The sequence below is a fragment of the Hemiscyllium ocellatum genome, chromosome 6 (genome assembly GCF_020745735.1).
Source record: "Hemiscyllium ocellatum isolate sHemOce1 chromosome 6, sHemOce1.pat.X.cur, whole genome shotgun sequence".
Taxonomy (NCBI): Eukaryota; Metazoa; Chordata; class Chondrichthyes; order Orectolobiformes; family Hemiscylliidae; genus Hemiscyllium; species Hemiscyllium ocellatum.
Window position 1 is genome coordinate 99,902,904 of NC_083406.1, and position 16,815 is coordinate 99,919,718.

A 16,815-nucleotide genomic window follows, 5' to 3' on the forward strand; every position below is an offset into this window, starting at 1 on the left:
GATGGTCATTTTTCATATTACACTCAAATAATAATCACTGCTTGGAAACTTCATGTAAGACAGGAGTGGTTGAATTCTTGACTGTCAATGAGTTAAAGGCTATTGGGGTGAGAGGGAAAATGGAGATTGGCCATGAGATAATCGAACGATGGAGCAGGCTAGAGGGTCAACGGGCCTATTCCTGCTTCTAATTTGTATTTTCACATGTCAAAGTTATTTGGGGAAGCGAATTCCAGCTTTCTGCTACACTTTATGTGAAAAAATGCTGTCTGACTCTGCTCCTAAGTGGCATTGATCCTATTTTGAGATTATGTTTTCTTATTATGGATTCCACCATCACAGGAAATAGTTTCTCTGCATCTACTAATAAATCCCGAAATAATTTAAAATACCTTGTTTAGATTATGCATCAACCATCTGAACTCAAGGGGATACAAGCCAAGTTCATGTAATTGTTTCTCATGATGTGACTTCTTAAGCTCTAGTGAATCATTCCAGCCGAACTGTGTACTGTAACTTCATGTGCCAGCTGTGGTTGGTAGCACACTTGCCTCTGAGTCATATGGGGCCAAGTTGCAGTCCAGGGACTGGGTATTACATAAATCGACTGGAGTTTCTGTCATGGAGGCACACAAAAAATAGGAGGACAAACCACACTCCCACCATCACCACCCCCCCCCCACACTTGCCCAACACAACTAACACTGCAGAGGTCTTAACTTTAATAAGGATGGAGCAGGGAAAGGGGCTGTGAAATTAGCAGCCAGCTCACCAGATGTAAATAAATAACAGAAAACACAAAAGAGCAACCAACCCAATATTATCATGCCCAACCATAACATAGATTTTTAATAGCAGAACAGAAGGTGAAGTGCTCCTTGGCTTCCCTGGGTTAGGGGAACCATGGGAACTTCAGTCTGGGCAAGTTGCCGTACCAGCAGCAGCCACCACTATCAGAATGGCTGACAGCTCCAGCAAGTGGGATTTCTTGCCGCTGAGGAGCAGATATCCCACTAGCCACTAAGTTAGCTCACCCCAGCAAGTTATAGATGCAGACAGGCTGGTTCTGTCTCCAATAGTTGGCTGCAAACTTACCTGGTGGGAGTTGGGTGTGAGTTGGTGGGAGGGGTGGATCCCAGAGAACTTGCTACCAAGGTGGTTAACTCGAGTCAGGGAATTTTCAAGGGCAGTTAGAGATGGGCAATAAATGCTGGCCTTGCCAGCGATACTTTGTGGTAGAATAAGTAAATAAATAATTCCTGACTCATTTGACCTCCCTCTGCAGAAACCTTCCCAAGTGACATGATCTTCACTCCACATACTGGGTGTGAATAGAGTCAGTCCTGGTATCCTTGGAAGTGTACTATAGGAGGCAACATGGACAGCCTCAATGAGCTGGTAAATAGTCTGCCTTAGCTCTCTGGAACTTCGTTATGATTGTATTGTAGCATTTTCTGCCTTTGAGACCTCAACAAAAGGCGCTAAATGCACTTGTCATTGCTATCAACTAGTCAAGAAAATCATTTTAACTAGGAATGAATAGAAGTAGTTGCTTTGAATAATTGTCAACCATGGGAAGCAGGCTAATATCCTCCTAACATCTTATTTCTCTAATTTTAACAGAGCACACAAGACAACAATCTCCTCAAAGGGTCACCCCCTCAATCACTCCACCCTCTACTAACTCCATATAATGGCCCTCCATATGATCTTGCCAGATCTCAGGAGCCACACTGAAATGAAATGTCATTGTATACCCGATTCATTATACTAAAACAACTCCCACTCCTGAAAAACCATTCAGCTTCTCAAATCTCTTATAAAAACAAACCAACTTCTATTCATACTCTACATCAACACAGCAATTCTTTGAATAACCTTTTAAAACTGTCAATTTATGAATGAAGTCCCAACTGAGATATTTGTAAACTTTGGAAATCAGCCAAGCTTTCATAAAACATCCTTAGGGAGGTGTTAACAAATCAATTCTGAAGTGGCTAGAGTAGCTTTGTAATTATAACTAATGCTTGCAGCCTATTTTCTCTCTCTTTTTTCATAACTTCACATCATTTAATCCTGATCTACCCTTTAAAAACGTTTATATCTACAACAAAAATTTATGACTCCCTCACTATGGTTTTAAGATTCATGTGACAGCCAAAGCAGTTTCTATTTGAACTCACCTTGTTGAGTTTGTGTCTCTATCATATGTGAATCATGCCTTGGCTCCTTTCTCTTACTAACAAAAACCGGATCTATCAGAAAGGGGATGGGGGATCTGGACGAAAGAACTAAGGGCATTTTTTTGCCAGGTTTGCAGATAACAAAAAGATAGGTAGAGGGATAGATGGGTAATGTTGAGGAAGGGGAGGCTGCAGAAGGACTTGGACAGGCTAGAAGAATAGGCAAAGAAGTGGCAGATGGAATATAATGTGGAAAAGTGTGAGGTTATGTACTTAGAATAGAGGCATAGACTATTTTCTAAATGGGGTAAGGCTTTGAAAATCTGAAGCACAGAGGGACTTGGGAGTTCTAGTTCAGGATTCTCTTAAGTTTAACAAGAAGGTTCAGTTGGCCGTTAGGAAGGCAAATGCAATGTTAGCATTCATTTTAAGAGGCATAGAATACAACTGCTAAGGCTTTGGTCAGACCGTATTTAGAATATTGTGAGCAGTTTTGAGCCCCTTGCCTAAGGAAGTATGTGCTGACTTTGAAGAGGGTCCAGAGGAATTTCACATGAATGATCCTGGAGATAAAATGCTTGCCATATGAGGAATGGTTGAGGACTCAGGGTCTGTAATCAATGGAGTTTAGAAGGACGAGGGAGATCTCCCTGAAACTTAGAGAGTGCTGAGAGGCTTGGATAGAATGGACATGAAGAAGATGTTTCCACTAGTAGGATAGACAAGGACTCAAGGCAGAGCTTCAGTTTGATGGAACAATGCTTTAGAACTGGGATGAAGAGGATTTTCTGTAGCCAGAGGATGGTGAATCTGTGGAACTCAATACTGCAGAAGGCTGTGGAAGCCAAATAATTGAGTGCATTTAAGACAGAGACAGATAGATAGGTTCTTGATTCGTAAGAGGGTCAAAGCTTATGGGGAGAAGACATGAAAGTGGGGTTGGGAATCATATCAGCCATGAATGAATACTGGAGCAGACCAGATGGGCTGAAAGGCCTACTACTGCTCCTGTATCTTCTGGGCTGTGGGCTGAAAGGCCTACTACTGCTCCTGTATCTTCTGGGCTGTGGGACTTTCAGGGCCAGCCTGTCATTTTGGAAGCTCTGTGGAGTTTGCACACATGCAAGAGTCCAGGCCCTTGAATGGGTTTTGAATCTGGTATCATGTAACCCTAAGGTGAGAGAACCATCAACTGTGCCACACCTAATACAGATCTCTAGACTTCTGGCCAGTATTTATTCCTTAATCAGCATCGCAAATGCAATCTTTCTGGTCATTATCACATTGTAGTTTGTAGCAGGTGTCTGAGTGTAAATTGGTTGTAGCGCAATTACTACACTGCAACAGTGACTACATTTGAAACATACTTAGGGCAGCACGGTGGCTCAGTGGTTAGCACTGATGTCTCACAGCACCAGGGTCCCAGGTTTGATTCCAGCCTCAGGCGACTGTCTGTGTGGAGTTTGCACATTCTCTGTCTGCGTGGGTTTCCTCCGGGCACTCCGGTTTCCTCCCACAGTCCGAAGATATGCAGGTTAGGTGAATTGGCCATGGTAAATTGCCCATAGTGTTAGGTCCATTAGTTAGAGGGACATGGGTCTGAGTGGGTTACTCTTCGGAGGTTCGGTGTGGACTGGTTGGGCCGAAGGCCTGTTTCCGCACAGTAGGGAATCTAATCTAAAAATGCTTGAAAGGCTTATATGAATGCAAATTTTTTCTTTCAAGGCCAATAAACCTTTTTTGACGTTCAGTGAAAGTAAAACTGAACAGTACTCCACGTGTGGATCTGACCAAGGTTCTGTATAACTGAGGCATCACTTTGTGATTTCCTCACTTTTATACTCTAACTACTCGTGATAAAAGCCAAGATTTCATGAGTGTTTGGAGTACTTTTTATACCTGTACATGAGCTTGAAGTCCACCAAGGTTAAGTAATAGCACACTCACATAAAATCACGCTTGTCCTGCCTGAGTTAAAACAACCACAGCAGGAGCAAACGTCTGAGTGGTATCTTGTAGGGGCCTGAAAATTGGGTGATATGGCAGAAAAAGTGTAAGAATCACACGAGACGTCCAGCGGGGCCTATCTCGAAGTTGGGAACAATTCACCACATTTTTTCATTAAGTACCCAATGTCAAAGACAGTTTCTCACTAGGCAGAGGCAAGTTGTGTATTAAAGGGGGTTATTGTTTGTTCATAACCTTAATAGCAGCAGAGTTTGCCTCATCAATATGAAACATTCTATCATAGCACCCCTGTAAACAAACAGGATGCTGAAAGTTCTTGACATGGAAGTCACAACCACTGATACCTGACTACTCCAGCTCCCCCCTTGCTCCAAAGGACTTCCATATTGCACAACAACAGCTGACATCTCAGAGCATGCTGCATGGGTAGTGACCACATGTAACCAAGTCCACAGACATCTGACCCGTGCCAGCCTCTAAGAACCTCATGCCATGATTCTGGTCCACCGACAGTGTGATTCTGCATTTCAGTGCTGCACCTTGGGCTGAACTAGCAGCTAGTTTCTAATATTGCTGTAGGGGCATTTTGTGCTCAGGGGCATGCGTCCAGCTGATGGACTGGACCAGGCTGCTTTGCTGGGTTGTTTGCTTGCTCACTCACTTTGAGCTTACCTGGATACTCATAGCATGCCTCCTTTAACTTGCCTTGCCTCAATGTAGTACACAACTCTGCCAGAGATACACTGGGCTCATCGTTTGAACAAAGAGTCATTGGATTTGAAATGTTAACTCTGATTTTCTCTCCATGCTGCAAGACCTCCTGAGTGTTTTGAGTATTTTTCATACCTCCAGCATGTGTAAAATAAATGTGTTTTATTTTATTTTGTTCTATAAGTTGCTGCCCTGCAATGTTCTGGGCTGTGTTATGCATGATATTGAATTGCAGGCTCACTGGTGAATAACCAGTAGATGACTTCCCTTACTGCCAGTATATTGACTGTGTTCAGAACCATGATGACTTGTGATTTGTTGTGACATTTATAACTGTAAGAGGTTTACCAGTTTGTAACTGAAGTGTTTTATCAATCAAAACTCCAAACAGAAATCCAGTCACAGCAAAGACATTTTCAATTGACACCAGTTTTTATTTGAAAAGCTTTAATGGATCAGCAGATGTTAAGCCAAAACCTATGTCAGCTAATTGGATGGTAGGAGAAAGTGAGGACCGCAGATGCTGGAGACCAAAGTTGACAAGTGTGGTGCTGGAAAAGTGCAGCAGGCCAGGCAGCATCCGAGGAGCAGGATAATCAACGTTTCAAGCATAAGCCCTCTTTCCTGAAGAAGGGCCTATGCCCGAAACGTCGATTCTCCTGCTCCTTGGATGCTGCCTGGCCTGCTGTGCTTTTCCAGTACCACACTTTTCAACAACAGCTGATTGGATGGTGTCTTGTTTATCTCTATCTGTACTTTAACGACTGTATAATCAGTTAAACATTTCAAAGGGTTTGTGAGTGATTTCTACTTTAAAGTGTGCAGTACTGTTATGTACACAGCTAACACTGATGGTATATCGACAATACACAGGGCACAGCCTGCCTCCATGAACCTACACCAACAACCTTTGAGGAATTACACCTTGTAGGTTTAATGGAACAAAGCTGCATTGCACTGGTAGATTTGTTTTTTTCATTCTAATGTTTGAACATTTTATCAACAATATACACAGTTAAAACTAGATCTTTTTGAACAAATTTATTCCAACTTTGGTCTGAGATTCTTTGTAAATATGGGCAGATTTGTGTAACTGTTTCTGCTTCAAACTTCTGCATAATTGTATTTCACAATTTGCCTGAGTGTGAGAAAAAGGAGACAATGAGGAGTGAGGTCTGCAGATGCTGGAGATCAGAGTTGAGAGTATGTTGCTACAAAAGCACAAGAGATCAGGCAGCATCTGAGGAGCAAGAGAATCGATGTTTCAGGCCGGAGCCCTTCATTAGGATTCCTGCTTTTCCAGCAACACACTCTCAACCGTGAGAAAAAGAAATTGAGGGAATCAGAAACAGACCAAAGTGAAAGGTAGTTCTTCTTTAAACTCTGAAATTCAAGGAGGAGGCATTTTAGTTTAGTAGCAAGAATCTAAATTCATGCATTATTACAATTAGTCTTTCATAGCTTGGTATCATAACATAATGTTTGTAAAATACAAGAGAGATTCTCTCTTATGGTGCTTCAATATTCCCTTTGCTCTCCCCCAGATCCTCAATCTATAAGGAATTAAGAAATAGGAGCAGGAGTAGTGAAGCTGAAACATTATCTCTGTTTTCTCTCCACAGATGCTGCCAGACTTACTGAGTTTCTCCAGCAATTTCTGTTTCTGTTGCAAGAATAGATAATATAGTCCAATGACCCTATTCCACGATTTAATATGATCATGGCAAATCTAATACTGCTATTCCATTTTCCTACCAGTGCCCTAACCCTTGAATCATTGAGAGACCAAAAGTCTGTCTATCCCAGTCTTAAACATTTTCAATAATCGATAAGTTTTCAGCGCAGGAATGTAGAAGATGTTGTCGCTGGCGAGTGAGTCAGGGGACATAGGATGAAACTATTTCGGAATGTGAAGAGGAATTTTTTCACTCAGAGTGGTGAATCTTTGGAATTCGCTAGCTTGTTCAAGACAGAAATTGATAGATTTCTAAAGATTACTTACATCAAGAGATATGTAGGTAATGCAAGAAGTGATACGGATGTGGATGATCATCCATGACCTAATTGAATGGCAGTGCAGGCTTGATTGGATGAATGAGGTAAAAACAATGACTGCAGATGCTGGAAACCAGATTCTGGATTAGTGGTGCTGGATGAGCACAGCAGTTCAGGCAGCATCCAAAGAGCAGCGAAATCGATGTTTCGGGCAAAAGCCCTTCATCAGGAATCATGGATGAATGGCCTACTCCAGCTCCTATGTTCCTTTGATCATCCGCAACCCTTTGGGATTGTGAATTCCAGAGATTCACAATCCTTTGAGTGAAGTAATTTCTCCTCATTTCAGTCCCATCTGATTATCCCTTTATGCAAAGACTGTGACCCTGTATTTTAGATTCCTCAGCAAGCAGAAACTACCTCTCAGCATCTAGCTGTCAAGCTCCTTCAGAATCTTGCATATCTCAATGCTTCTTGTTCTTCTAAGTACCGTGCAATATCAGACCAATTTACGCACCTACTCGTCACAAAACTATTCCTTCCTCCCATGGATCAATTTCGTGAGCCTTCACCGTTTCATATCAAAGTACATCCTTCATAAATATGGAGACCAAATGGCAGACAGTACTCCAGAGTGGCTTAGCCAAAGCTCTGTACAATTAGCAAGGCTTCATAATTCCTGTACTCTAAACTCCTTGCAATAAAGGTCAACATGCCAATTGTCTTCCTAATTGTTACTGCACTTGCATGCTTTTATTCTGCTCTTTTATTTTAATGACCAAAGTAACAATAAGAAACTCACATTTTCGTCTGCCATCCTGTTGTCTCTTCAGTTAATCTGTCCATGATTCTTTGAAGGCCCTCTGTGTTCTCCCCATACCTTACCTTTTCTCTTAGCTGGATTCAAAATTAGATACATTACTTTCTGTATCTTCATTCAAGATTGTAAACAGCTGGGACCTTAGCACGGATCCCTGCTTCCTGTCCATTAACCAAACCATAATTCTTGCTAATATAATACATCTTACTCTATGAGATTTCATCACAGTTATTAAACTGTTGTATGGAGACTGAATGAATGCCTTTGGAAATCCAATTATAGTAAATCAAATGCTTCCCTCTTATCTAACCTACTAGTTGCTTCCTCAAATAATTAACACATTTGTTCTTAAAGTAAAATCCTGTTGACTTTACCAATCACTTTCCAAGTGCATTGTAAAGACTTCCTTAATAATAGCATTCCTTCAAATTACTGAAGTTGGGCAAGTATAAAGTGATGTCTTCCAGATGAAATTTTATTGGTCAAACTACTCATTGTAAACAAATTACAATTTATTTGAACACTATAGTTGAAGTACAACAAAAGAAAGTGGAATTTAGAATAACAACTCTATTGGAAAACTTAGTAGAATAATTGATACAGTAACTGTTACTAATTAACTCTTCTAATATAGTAATATCACAAAATGCAAATCTGAAATCAGATATTCTCACATGCAACCCAGCAGCAGAGAGAAAAAATAAATCAAGCAAAGACTCAGCAAAAGCAGAAGCCAGGAGACCTTTACTGCAGTTTCCAATCCTGCTGAGACTCTAGCAACTAACACTGAATATCAAAGCTAAATAACTACAAGCTACAAATCCTGGTCTATGAGAGCTGGCCACACCCATCCAGGCTGCTTCTATTGTTCCAACTTTTAAATAAAACCAAGGCCTCACAAGCGGTTTACTTTACTGGCTTTCCAACTAGACAGCTCTTCACCTCTGTCTGAAGACCACTTAAAAAAAATATAAATAACTTATTAAAGCCATAGCACCGATACACTATCTTTTAACAATACCCTGGTGCTCAGGGCCAGCAGATGGCCGATTTTAGTCCCTCAGGTTTCTCCAATATTTTTTCTCTGCTGGTATTGATATCCTTCATTTCTCCATTTTTTTCTCCCCTAGGTTACCTTCTACTATCGGTACTGAAACTAGAGCCCTCCATTCTGAAGACAGACAAGATATTTGTTCAATGTGTGTGCCATTTCCTCATTTCCCATGATAATTTCTCCTGCCTCTGTACCAGTTCATTAGTAAGATTGATTATCGCAGTCATAATGATGCTGTGACACTGTAGTTAAGCTAAGTACAGGTAGTCCCTGGATTGTGATCAGATCCGTTCTGGACTCTGTTTGCAAGTTGTTTTGTATGCAAATCAAAACACAATGCAGGACAGCATAATGCAGCCTTTTATAAGTACAGGAAGTGTTCATAATGTCAGGTTTTTAAAATTACACAATTTTATGGGATTGTATTTGCAAGTATGAATTCCTGATGAAGGGCTTATGCTCGAAACGTCGAATTCCCTATTCCTGAGATGCTGCCTAACCTGCTGTGCTTTAACCAGCAACACATTTTCAGCTGAATGTTTCTAAGTCTGACCTTCATAAATCAGGGACCCTCTGTACTCCAGGATTAGGGAGGAAGAAAATCATTCAAAGTTAATGTTTTGAATGAATGTCAAGTCACAACCAAAAGAGTTTGCACATTGAGTGAGGTTAAGGTTGGCCTGGGGTACAGTGCCCTCTAATATCTATTAGCCTGCTGACCCTTAGCACCAAGTGTTTAATATAATATGATGGAGTTCCTGAGAGACTCCCAGTGTTTGTGGCCAGAATGCATTATAAATATGTTGAGCCATGAACAACCACAGGTTTAGTATGTCAACGCCAGGTATATTGAAGAATGTCAGAGGGTCATATATTGGTCACAACCAACATTTGTGACATGAGTAGAATCTTCTGCATCCAGAGGTAGTGAACTAGGGAGTAGGATGGGCACTTAGTTGGATGGGATGGTGGTATATGCAAACCTGTTGCCTTTCCACCTCCACTGGAATTAATGCTTGACCAGCCCATCCCCTCGCCAATTGAAACCTTTAAATGGCCAGTTAAGGAAGACTAAAAGGTCTCAGGCTGCCACCATTGGCATTCAGTAGAAAGTGAGGACTGTAGACGCTGGAAATCAGAGTCGAAGAGTGTGATGCTGGAAAAACACACCAGGTTAGGCAGCATCCGAGGAGCAGGATACTCGAAATATCGACTCTCCTGCTTCTTGGATGCTGCCTGATCAACTCTGCTTTTCCAGCACCACACTGTTCGACCATTAGCATTTGCTTAGCTGCTGGAGGTCCTGCCACTGTGCAAAATTCCCAATAGCCGCTAGCACTGGGCACCATACCCCCTCAAGCAGTGCTGGGGGGAGTATGGGGACTCTCGATCAATCAATCAGAGCTTGATCCAGAGACTAGACCAGGTGGGGGTGGGGGTGTTGTGGGTATGTGGAGTAGGAGATTGCTGGCTGGTTACTATATCCCATTCATTGCTTCTGACTCCTTTGCCTGCAACTCCCAGCAACCTTCCATCCTGACAATCTGAGAAACCTGCCCCCACATCATTGGCTTTTGTCCTGTGTCCTTCGTCATCCTAGGTTTTCAGGGATAGCTCATCGGCCAGCCTCCCTTATGGCCCTGCTGGGCCATCCTAACAGCTGCCCCCTGGGGTATTGATTCTGCCAATACAGATGTCTCATCAACTCTCCAGGCAGCCAGTGAGTCACCTGATGTGTCGTTACAATTCTGCCTGAACTTTCGGAATGGGTGCCCACAAACATGCCTCATGTGCAAATTGGTGTGATTCTTGTTGGTACTGATTTGATTCAAATTATTAGTTTGAATTTCTTAAAACCATTTGAAAAACCTTTCTTTATGCCACCAGACCACAGAAGAGCGGGTTCAGCTGCATGACATCCGTCCCAGTCGGTGGTATCAGTTCCGTGTTGCTGCTGTTAATGTACATGGTACAAGAGGATTCACTGCACCCAGCAAACACTTCCGCTCCTCAAAAGGTTTGTACTACCCTTTACATCTTGCACCAGCCTAGAGTCTGTCAGTCAGAGATAAGAACTGCCCTCATTTTCTTTTCACTCCCTTTGTTTAAAGGTCTTGAAACAGGTGGATTTTCCCAGATTTAGTTAAGTGCCTGAAATAACTGTGGTTTTGTGGTGAATGTAGTTAGTAGTCTCACCAGAATGAAGCATTCTTTGCAGCTGCGCTCATAATCCTCAGTAAATCTACTGCATACAATGAAAATGATTTGGTGCCATTATTTTCTTTATGAACGGCCCTGTTAAACATTAACCTGTAAACTGTGCACAAAAACCCAGGAAGATTGAAGAGTCCCTGGTTCGACCCTTTTTGCAGTTTTCAGTTCATGAACTGTGAAGATCCAGGAAATGTTAGAATTTCAATAATGAAATCTGAATGTCAAATATAAACCATTTACAGCTCACACGAGCGAGTTCAGTATTCTGGGGATGGGAGGCCTTCATAGACATGGAGATGGAAATGGAGTTTAATTAAAGTCCAGACGGGAAGGGGTGGAGATGAATATCAGACACCCAGTGCAATTATCCCTGAGGCAGCTGGATGTCTTGTGGGAGGGAGTTTGTGGAAAGACCTGGCACCTCACCATGGCACCTGCAATGGCACAGGAGATTCAAAGACTGGCACTCATGAGAGAGAAAGGAGGCAGGAGGAGGCCACCTCATCGTGGAGCAGAGGCATCTTTCTGTTCAGCATTGTCTCCCTCTGCCTCCAACTCCTCTCCTTCCTGTCCTCCTGTCCACCTCCTCTGAAAAATCGTTGCCTTCCAGGGCCTCAGTGTCCTCATAGTCAACACCACTGTGAAGGGCCAGGTTAACGGGAGTGCAATATCACAGCACAGTGACTGAGATTCTTGCAGGCACTGCCTGATTGGTCCAGGCACTCGTCCCAGTGCCCTCTGAGTGAGCTTGTGGTATCTCATCAGTTATGAATTTAATGTGTTGTTGACCTTTGATGAAGACGACATGTGCAGCCTGGATGATGTACCACAGTGAGATGCCACTAACAGAGCATCTCCTTAACAAGCCTTAACGAGCCTCTTTTGGCACTGATTCTCAATCATTTACATGTACCTTTGTCTCTGCCTGAAGATGCTGTTAAGGTTTCTGTTCTCTTTTGCCTTTCCGTTCCCAGCTACACTCTTCCTGATGTTCATGTGCAGTCCGAACAATCTTGCTCACTGCTCTACTGCCCAGGTCTTGTCAGGAGGACGCCAACTACCTCAGTGAGCGAGGTTCTGACTGCTGTGGCCTTCCCTTCCCCTTGCCATGCCTAATCCCCCACCCCGGTATAGTCCTCACCTGTTCGCAGCTGCACTGATTCAGACAGCCACTGTACATCAGTTACTGCTGGGAGGATTCCAAAGGGTTGCGGAATTAGTCTTTAAGAAACTGTTAACAACTTTAGAGTTGGCCTGTTTAGGAGAGTGGGTGGGTTAGGAGACTTGCTGTCCCTCTTCACTATCAGGAAAACATTGCCTCCTTAAAGTGCCAATGGGGTGCATGAAGGTGCTGCCATTTTTTCAGGCTTTCCAGTGCTGTTACAGCCCAACTAAGAGCCTGGTGTAACGGGTGGAAACATATTGCATGGATATGACTAATATCTCTGGCTTGTTCAGCGTGGAATTCGGGTAAGCTTTCTGTTCACTTGTAGTAGCATTACTGCAGAAGAAACCTCAGAACTTTATTTTTTGTTGAATATCTTCAGTCTGGAATTGCTATGCATGTTAAGGTAAAAGTGAAACATTACAGTGCCAGTCTAAACGTTAAACTGCGAAGGTTTCAGTTATAATAGGTGAACAAATGTTATTTTTGCACATTTGTTGCACTTAACCCTTATTAAAATAAACATGTTGAAATCAATATTAAAACATTTTATGTTGGAATATATAAGCCACAGTGATACAAATCAAAGAAAGAGGCAGTGGTCTTTTCAACATTAAGCTTTTGACAGCCTTTTGGGATTCCAATATGGTTCAACCAGGAAACTACCATTCAGGAACCGAATGTAATATTTCCAAGTTTGATGATGATGCAAAACTAGGTAGTATTGTGAACTGTGAGGAGGATGCAAGGCAGCTTTAGAGTAATCAAAACAAGTTGAGTGAGTGGGCAAACACATGCAGATGCAGTGTAAGATGGATAAATGGGAAGTTATACACTTCATTGTGCATTACAGAAAGGCAGAATAAAGATGGTGTTGCCATAGTCTCAGAGGACCATAGGTCTGCTCTCTCATCACAGGGCGAAGACCTGCAATGGTTTAACCTGAGGATCACCAGACCTCAGGCAAGAGGAGAGATTGAGAAGGAGATTGCTTTCTGGTAACCTCAGCCGGTATAGGAATTAAACCACATTATTGGCATCATTCTTTGTTACAAACTGGCTGTCCAGCCAAGTGAATTAACCGATCTCCCTGAAAGGCACAGTATTACATTAATGGTGATGTATTGGGAAATGTGGATGCACAAAGGAATCTGGGTGTCCTTATACATTAGTCAATGAAAATAGACAGGTGCAGCAAGCAATTTGGAAGGCAAATGATGTATTGGCCTTCATTAGGAGAGGATTTCAGAAGCACTGATGTCTCACTGCTGTTACAAGGCCTCACTGAGATAGCTGCTGGTGTATTATACATAGTTTTAGCCATCTTTCCCAAGAAAGGATATACTTGCCATGAAAGAAATGCAATGAAATCTCACTAGGCTGATACTAGAGATTGTCATAAGAGGAGATTGGTCCGAGTGGGCCTGTAGTCATGAGGATGAAGGGCTTATGCTCGAAACGTCGAATTCTCTATTCCTGAGATGCTGCCTGGCCTGCTGTGCTTTGACCAGCAACACATTTGCAGCTGTAGTCATGAAGGTTTAGAAGAATGAGAGGGGATCTTATTAAAAATATATAAATTTCTAACAGGGCTGGACAAAATAAATGCAGGGAAGATATTTCTCCTGTTTAGGAAGCCTAGAAGCAGGATCACCATCTCAGGATATGGAGTAGGCCACTTCGGGTGGAGATGAGAAACATTTCTCCACTGCGACAATGGCACAGTAGGCTGGAGTGGCTGGGTCAATGCACATATTTAAGAAAGAGATGAATATATTTTTATACTTTAAAGGCATCAAGAACAATGGAAAGAAAATGGGAATATGGCATTGAGGTAGAGGTCAATCAAGGTTATATTGAATGATAGAGAAAGTGAGGGCTGCAGATGCTGGAGATCAGAGCTTAAAATGATTTGCTGGAAAAGCGCAGCAGGTCAGGCAGCATCCAAGGAGCAGGAGAGTCGACGTTTCGGGCATGAGCCCTTCTTCAGGAAAAGATTCCTGAAGAAGGGTTCATGCCCGAAACATCGATTCTCCTTCTCCTTGGATGCTGCCTGACCTGCTGCGCTTTTCCAGCAGTACATTTTCAGCTATATTGAATGATGGAGCAGGATCAAAGGGCTGAATGGCCCACTCTTGCTCTCAGTTTCTATATTTCTTTGTTTCTATGTAAGAGATGCTGTGAGTGTTACTGGTCACTTCCATTCCTTAAAGGTTTCAAGAACACTCTGATAGCAGTTTCTTATTCAAATATTAGAAAACATACGTCTCTCAGGAATGACCTTTCTCTGTACGCTGTGTTTAACTAAATTGAAGTATGATCTAGAAGACTAAAAGGTGAGTTGTGGAGAAACTTTTTCACCCAGACAGTGGTGAGAGTGAAAAGGAGATTAAGTCAGCAATTCTTAAAGCATACAATGAGAATTTACATAATCACTTGGCATTGCCATAGTCTCCAGGACATTTGGGCAAGAGGTGAAAAATGGGATTGGTGTAATCAGATCTTTATTGACTGGTGCAAACATGATGGGCTGAATGGTCTCTTTCTGTACTGTAGATGTCCATGAGTTTATAACCAATTTACCAAGAACACTCATGACTCCAAACTGTGCAGATAACAAATTCTCTCCCACCTTGCAAGTTGAAAATCCTATGAATACTATGCCTGCAAACCTGATCACGTTTAGAGTCATAGAGTTTACAGCATAGGGAAAGGTCCTTTTACCCATTGTGTCCATGTCAGTCAAAAACTACCACCTACCTATTTAAATGCTATTTTTTCAGCACTTGGCTCATAGCTTCATTTGCCTTGGCATCTCAAGTGCACATCTAAGTAGTTTTTAAATGCTACAAGGGTTTTGCCTCCACACCTTTACAAGCTGTGATTCCCACCACTCTGTGGGTGAAAACATTTTCCTCACTTCTCTTCTAAACCTTCTGCCCCTTACTTTAAAAGTGTTTTTTTTAATTCTTCTTTTTCTTTTGACTTGTAGACTTTGTTAGATTTTTCTCTGGGTGGAAGCCTTCCTAATATTCGTACCCAAAAGATGAAAAGAACTCAACTATAGTTGAAAACTTTTGTTTGATGCTTTTGTACTAATGAATATGTCACATAAATTGCTCCTTATATTTCTATTCTTGAAACACATTTTGAAAGATAAAGAGCACACAGATTACTAGCAATAATTGAAACTTTCAGCTTGGGGGAGCTTAACTAATAAAAAGAAATAAGTGCAAATATAAAACCTTAGACATCAGTGACAGTGTAATAGCCACTAAATGGACAAGACTGTGGCAGGCTTCAAATTCATCGCCTACATTGTTAATAGAAATCCTGCCATCTTCACAACTGAGGTTAGTATACAGGGAAAGTTCAATTAAAACATAAAAATACGTGAAAAGTATTCTCAATCCAATATGTGCTCAGTGAGTATCCCATCTAGTGATTACCAAGCAGATGAAAGGTAATCAGGGTCTATGTCAAAGGGTTGGCACGGTGCCTCAGTGGTTAGCACTGCTGCCTCACAGTGCCAGGACCTGGGTTCAATTCCAGCTTCAGGTAACTGTCTGTGTGGAGTTTTCACATTCTCCCTGTGTCTGCGTTGGTTTCTTCCCGCAATCCAAAGATGTGCAGGTGAATTGACCATGCTAAATTGCCCATTGTGTTCAGGGATGTATAGGTTAGATGCATCAGTCAGGGGTAAATGTAGAGTAATGGGGAATGGGTTCGGGTGGGTTAGCTTTCAGAGGGTCGGTGTGGACTTGTTGGGTCAAATGGCCTGTTTCCACACTGTAGGGATTCTATGATTTCTATGAACTGAGGTTAAACTTAGGTCAGCCATGATCTTATTGAATAGCAGAACAGGCACAAAGCGTTGAGTGGCCTCCTCTTGTTCCTTATTTGTATGTTCACATCGTGTGAGGCAGAAAAGTTAATTAACATATTTAATTGCCTGTTGCCCTCATCTTGCTCTCAGGGAACAGCTCTCCAGGATCACTGGCTACAGTCTCCTGCCCTGTTAGGTTGGCTGGTTGCCAACTTAGAATATCAGTTTAATGGATAGAAAACTGGCACTTTTTAGCGCTAGTAAAGATGAGTTTTAAATGGATAGTTAAAGGTACTACTACCTGATTGATGTCAAGAACTGAGTCAATTAGAGTCATAGAGATGTATAGCGTGGAAACAGACCCTTTGGTCCAACCTGTCCATGCCAACCAGATATCCCAACCTAATCTAGTCCCACCTACCAGCACCCGGCCCATATCCCTCCAAACCCTTCCTATTCATATACCCACCCAAATGCCTTTTAAATGTTGCAATTGTACCAGCCTCCACCACTTCCTCTGGCAGTTCATTCCATACACGTACCACCCTCTGTGAGAAAAAATTGCTCCTTAGGTCTCTTTTATATCTTTCCCCTCTCACCCTAAACCTATGTCCTCTAGTTCTGGACTCCCCCACCCCAGTAGAAAAAAAATCTTTGTCTATTTATCCTATCCATGCCCTCATAATTTTGTAAACCTCAGTAAGGCCATCCCTCAGCCTCCGACGCTTCAGGGGAAACAGCCCAGCCTGTTCAGCCTCTCCTTATAACTCAAGTCCTCCAACCTTGGCGACATCTTGTAAATCTTTTCTGAACCCTTTCAAGTTTCACATCTTTCTGATAAGAAGGAGACCAGAATTGCACACAATATTCCAACAGTGG

The 16,815-nt window shown here is 42.2% G+C and overlaps 1 protein-coding gene across 2 annotated transcripts in view; it reads left to right on the top strand.

The window, feature by feature from the left end:
- LOC132816834 (anosmin-1) overlaps positions 1 to 16,815 on the top strand; it is a 213,066-nt gene that overhangs the window by 166,858 nt on the left and 29,393 nt on the right. For both annotated transcript variants that reach the window (XM_060826808.1, XM_060826809.1), the window contains exon 6: positions 10,619 to 10,748. In XM_060826808.1, the coding sequence (XP_060682791.1) occupies positions 10,619 to 10,748 (130 nt within the window). The remainder of the gene's footprint in view (positions 1 to 10,618; positions 10,749 to 16,815) is intronic.